General features: G+C 49.6%; 1 protein-coding gene across 1 annotated transcript; it reads right to left on the bottom strand.

Annotated features, from left to right (window-relative positions):
* Positions 1-385: 385 nt before the first annotated feature.
* On the bottom strand, positions 386-4,695 carry FZD1 (frizzled class receptor 1). Its single transcript, XM_034760406.1, has one exon. It carries the CDS (start codon positions 4,336-4,338, stop codon positions 2,458-2,460), a length of 1,881 nt encoding a protein of 626 aa, XP_034616297.1. The 5' UTR covers positions 4,339-4,695; the 3' UTR covers positions 386-2,457.
* Positions 4,696-5,726: the final 1,031 nt, after the last annotated feature.

Raw genomic sequence — 5,726 nt, 5'->3', positions numbered from 1 at the left:
AATGTGATTCTGACAGTGAGAAACTGGCAAATTTTTAAATAGCAAATATAGAAGGGTTTTTCCAACTTAAACCTCTCCTTTGCAAAAAAAAAAAAAAAAAAATCTGCAAGCTTCTTTCTTCTCCTGCCATATAGCAGATCTCTTCTTGGATTTCACACCATCAACCATATCCTATCAAGGATCTTGAACAGTATACATTAGTTCCTTTGAAGGATTAATCTGGACTGGCCTAAAAACAAGCTATATAATGCATTCCTACACTGAATTCTAGCTTGTGAACGCAGTTAAAAAACAAACAAAAAACCACCCACACCTTGTAATATATGAAAATAATGAATACGTATATATTGAATTACTGCGAGGCATATGTAAAAGGACAAACTCATTTTGTACAAAACCTCAATTTATTTAAGAGAAATTAAAAATATGGTATTTAATATATATAAATTTCTATTCCTCTATAAATATAGATGATCTTGTGATAATGAAAGAAATAAATGAATACCAAATTCAAATACCATTGCATTTCAGGGTATGGTAGCCAGAGATAACATTTATGAACCTAAATACAGACGCTTGTTATATAAAAACTTTAAAAAAATACAATCAGGAGAGAGAAGCATTCTGCTGTTTTTCATACAGAGGACTAAATATTAAAATGCATTGGTGAAGAGTTACATTTGATGTGTCTTGTTTAACCCTCTTTAAAAAACACAGGAGCATACATTTTTTAAAGATAGACATATTGCACCCATGTTTCACAGTATGCAATGTAATTATGGTATTAGAAAGGACATCAGAGTTTCCTTAAGGTCTCATATCCCATCAGATTAAGTATTTTGTTTCTTGGTGGTTGTTGTTTTTAATAGTGGAATAAATCATCCCTCCCTCACAATGTGTACATAATGGAGCATTTTAATACAGGAGCATTTTAATATTTTAAATATTTCCAAACTGAAAAGTCAATTTATAGATTTAATAAAAAAGCTGAACACTGCGTGTCATTCCAATTAATCTCTTTTTACTGAGCTCATATTTTCTGACCCTGTTTATATTGAGCAGTCTATTAATCTAAGTAAATATCAAGTACCTCAACACAACCTTCCAGGTAGTTCTCCCTCAACAGTTTCATTGACAGAAGAAACAATGTTTACCACACACAAGCTGACCCATCAAGGAAGCAGATAGCCAAGAAACTGAGCACACAACAATTAACATAACTATCCTCAGTCTTCCTTCCATCCATACGCTGTGAAACTTTTGGGACAGCAACAGCCAATAACCCCATTTCTGATGAAAGATTAGCCAGATCAATCCCCTCTTGGGTTTGCATTAAAAAAAGAATTAAGTTTATTATACAGGTTAAAAATAAAGGTTGCTATCTATGCCCTCTTATCTCTCTTAAGCCATCAGACATACTACAGGTGCAGCTGGTATTAGACCTCCACTCCTGACCACTGACAAAACAAACACATGGTACAATTAAATTAATTTTAAAAAGCAGAAGGCAGCCAGTCCCCCCACCTAATGCTAAGTGTTGACAGAAAGGTTTAGTCTGCTGCTCTGCCCCTGATCAGGCACCTCTGAGCGGGGCTAAGGAGGTTGTTCCCTCAAAGGTTAGGTAGCCGGGATAAGATCTCCCTGGGTATATATGGCAAGGACTAGACATGTCTGGTATTGGGCAGCAGGGGTCAGACCATCTTCCCCTCCCCCATCCATGGCAGAGGTCACAGAAGTGAGGTAAAGCTGCTTGCTCCTCCATCCCCTCAGGATGCAAGTAGCAAGACTCCCCCCGTTATGCATCAGGTATACGGGGCAGGGATCAAGTCAGGTGTTTGTGCCCCTCCCTATTCCCACCCATCTTTTAGGCTTGCTGGGATCAGGACCCAGCCTGTGTCAGGAGGAACCTTAGGGCATTACAGCAGCCTCAATCCAGGCCATGCTGTTCATGCAACTGAACTCCAAGCAAAACCATTACAAAACCTGTGCTGGGATGAAAGGAGTGGTTTGTTTTGGTTGCTTTTATTTTTCCATCCTGTACTAAAATGAAAAATAAAATCCAATGCCAGTTAAAAACAGTGGGGGAAATCTGCAAATGAGTTAAAATGTCCTAAAAATAAAAAAGGTGAGAGATCTTTGTAATTTACAAATACAAATATACTTACAAAATCTTACAGAGGCTATTTACAACCCTCTCCCCCAACCACACATAAAGTTCACTCCCCACAGGAGGCAAAGACTGTCCCATCTCAGGAGTTTCCCCACCTGCCTAATTTCTCTCACTTCCCTGCAGGCTGGGGAAATGGCTAGAAGTCTGGAAAGTTTTCCAAGAGTGGATTTGCGGCAGCCTCTCCCCCCATTCCTGATTGGGATTGTGGGCATACAGTGGAGTTTGGTCCCTCACCCGCCCTCTCTGGTTGGGATGGTGGGTGTCCCTCGGCCTGGCTGGGTTGGGTTTCACACTGTGGTTTCCCCTTGCTTGCTGTTGGTAAGCCTGGTATAGAACTTCCTCCAGGAATTGAGTGTTTTCCCCGACCAGATCCAGAAGCCTGAGGTGATGCCCACGATTAAGGTCATGAGATATTTGATCATGAAGACAGTGAAGTCAGGGCTCATGGGTGGATGGTGGTGGCTGCTGTGGTTATTGGGACAGGGGATGGCATAGCTCTTACAGCTCTGGGCAACCCAGCTCCTTTCCCACTGTTCCCTAAAGGCTTGCTCATAAAAATAGCAGGCGATGACTATGGTGGCAGGCACCGTGTAGAGGACACTGAAGACCCCTATCCTCACCATCAGCTTCTCCAGCTTCTCTGTCTTGGTGCCATCGTGCTTCATGATGGTCCTGATCCTGAAGAGGGAGACGAAGCCGGCCAACAGGAAGGAGGTGCCGATGAATAGGTACACGAACAAGGGGGCCAGCACGAAGCCCCGCAGGGCGTCCACGTTGTTGATGCCCACGAAGCAGACGCCACTGAGCACGTCGCCGTCTACCTGCCCCAGGGCCAGGATGGTGATGGTCTTGATGGCGGGCACGGCCCAGGCGGCCAGGTGGAAGTACTGCGAGTTGGCCTCAATGGCCTCGTGGCCCCACTTCATGCCGGCAGCCAGGAACCATGTGAGGGAGAGGATGACCCACCAGATGGAGCTGGCCATGCCGAAGAAGTAGAGCATCATGAAGAGGATGGTGCAGCCCTCCCGCTTGGTGCCCTGCGCCACCGTGCGGGCGCCGTCCTCGGCGAAGCGCTCGTTGCAGACCACCCGCTCCTCCAGCAGGAAGCCGGCGACGTAGGCCACGGCCACAGCGGTGTAGCAGCCCGACAGGAAGATGATGGGCCGCTCCGGGTAGCTGAAGCGCTTCATGTCCACCAGGTAGGTGAGCACGGTGAAGAGGGTGGAAGCACAGCACAGCACCGACCAGATGCCGATCCAGGTGCGGGAGAAGCGCAGCTCCTCGGGCCCGAAGTACATGAGCCCGTAGAGGCGCCCGGGCTCGCAGGGGGCGCCGCAGTCCTTCTCCCCGAGGAAGCGGTAGTTCAGGTAGGAGGGCACCTTGAGCGCCCGCGGGCAGGCGAAGCGGCCGCCCCGCTCGCCGCCCGCCGGCCCCGCGCCGCGCTGCTGGGGGTTGCTGGTCCAGAGCTCGGGCAGCAGCGAGGGCGTGGGGGTGCCGCGCTCGGAGGTGTTCTGCCCCACGCACAGCTCGCCGGCGCCGTGCACGGGGAACTTCTCGCAGCGCAGCGTGTCGGGCCACTGGAAGCCGAACTTGTTCATGAGCGCCTCGCAGCCCAGGCGCGCCCGCTCGCACAGGGAGCGGCAGGGCGGCAGCGCCTGCTCCAGCACCGTGCACACGGGCGCGTACATGGAGCACAGGAAGAACTTGAGCTCGGCCGAGCACTGCACCTTGACGAGCGGGTAGAACTGGTGCACCTCCAGCCCGGCGTCCTCCTGGTTGGTGTGGCCCAGCAGGTTGGGCATGATGGTCTGGTTGTAGGCGATGTCCGTGCACAGCGGGATGGAGATGGGCTGGCAGTAGCCGTGGTCCGGGATGGAGATGCCCCGCTCGCCGTTGTACTGCTGGGGCTGGCCCCGGGCAGGCAGCACCGGAGCCTCCGCCCACAGCAGCAGCAGGAGCCGGAGACACCAGCTGGGGCGGCTGCTGCTGCTCCTCTTCCTGCCGCCCGCCGCCGTCTCCCCGCCGCGAACTTCCCGGCCGTGCCCGGACGCCCCCGGGGGTGCCCGCTGCTCAGCCATACTTCGCCGGCCCCTGCCTCGGCGCCGCTGCCGCCCCAGCCGGGCTCCCGCCGCCGCCTCTGCTGCGCCCGCATCAAACTTGAGACTCATGAAGGGGGCAGGGCGGCGGGAGGGGGACACCCCGAAACTGCCCCGCTCCCGGCCCTGCCAGCGCTCCTCACTGCCCCGCAGAGCCGAGTGGCGAGAGGCAGCGCGCGGCTCCCCGCTGCAGCTCCAGCCTCCGCCGCCGCCGCCGCCTGACCATTTGTGTCAATCCCTCAAGTGCGCTCCCCCTCGCCTCTCTCCCTCGGACCGGTTTCCAGGCGCCCCGCAGTCTGCCGTTCGCCAGAAGGGAGGAGCCTTGAAACCGACGCCTGAGTTGCCTGCGGAAGGGACCGTCTCTCAACATCTCACTCAGCTTCCAGGCGCAGAAGGAGGTTAGGTCTCCCAAGCGCCGCTTTTCAGCCTGTCCAAGGCACAAAGGGAGCAGAGGCGGGGGGGTCGCTGTGAAGGAGGCCGGGCTTGATGGGTTTTGCTTTAAAAGAAAAAAGAGGAAGGCTTGGGAGGAGAATAGCCCCATATGCTGTGAGAGGATAATGAATAGAATAGGGCAGACAATTGCTTTTCATTTTTATGGTTAAAAATTCTGCAGTCCACACTAATGAAAGAGGGTGAGTCAAGGCTAGGATCAGAACAGATGTTTCTAAGTTTAAGTTTAGTGTTTGCAATTTAGGAAACACGTTTGTTCCATAGTTTACAATAAAAACTTAAAGATTGTAAGCTGATGCAAGAGATTCTTTGGAGTCTGATAAATATAATAGTGCTAAGTTGATATTGTCTTAACACACTTTGCAAACTTTAAATTGACACACTATGCCAGTGAAGTACATAAGTAAAACTCTAAATGTCTATTTGTAAACCAAACAAGCAAATAACCTCTTCCTAGCACACACACACCAAACAACCCCCCAAACCCTAAACCAGCCATTTTGTGAGGGACCCTCAAAAATATAAAGGCTCAACTTCATCTCTGGTGTGAGTTCATAGATATCAGAGATTAATTTGACCACTGTCTTCAGAAAGTAAAGAGGAAAACATCAACCTACAACACAGAAACTTTGAAATATGCTTTAAAACTATGCATTTGCTGTCTTAACAGATCTGTCAAAGAGGAAGGCTGGACCTACCAGGTTTTGTTATAATGGGCATTTGTGTTCTCCCTCCGCTCTGCTTGCCTGTTCTCTCCTTGTGAAGATTTGTGCAAATTGTGATACCCTGCTTCTTCAAAGGAATGGAAAAACAGACAAAAAACCAACACCAAAAAAGCAGGATGGAAAGACAGTTTGGGCAAGCAGAGCTAAGACTGGTTCCCTCCTGAAAAGTTAGGATTTTAGGAATGTTGCAGACATTTTTTAGAAAGAATTGATAATTCCCCATAATCAATACAGTACAAAACACTGAATTGCTTAATATATGTTACATTTTGGGTCCATCAGTCT

The sequence above is a fragment of the Trachemys scripta genome, chromosome 2 (genome assembly GCF_013100865.1).
Source record: "Trachemys scripta elegans isolate TJP31775 chromosome 2, CAS_Tse_1.0, whole genome shotgun sequence".
In the NCBI taxonomy this organism is placed as follows: domain Eukaryota; kingdom Metazoa; phylum Chordata; order Testudines; family Emydidae; genus Trachemys; species Trachemys scripta.
Note: the sequence above shows the minus strand (reverse complement) of the source record. Positions and strands in the feature narration are given on the sequence as shown.

Coding starts and splice junctions, on each gene's coding strand:
- FZD1 (XM_034760406.1), bottom strand. CDS start 4,338: ATGAGTCTCAAGTTTGATGCGGGCGCAGCAGAGGCGGCGGCGGGAGCC.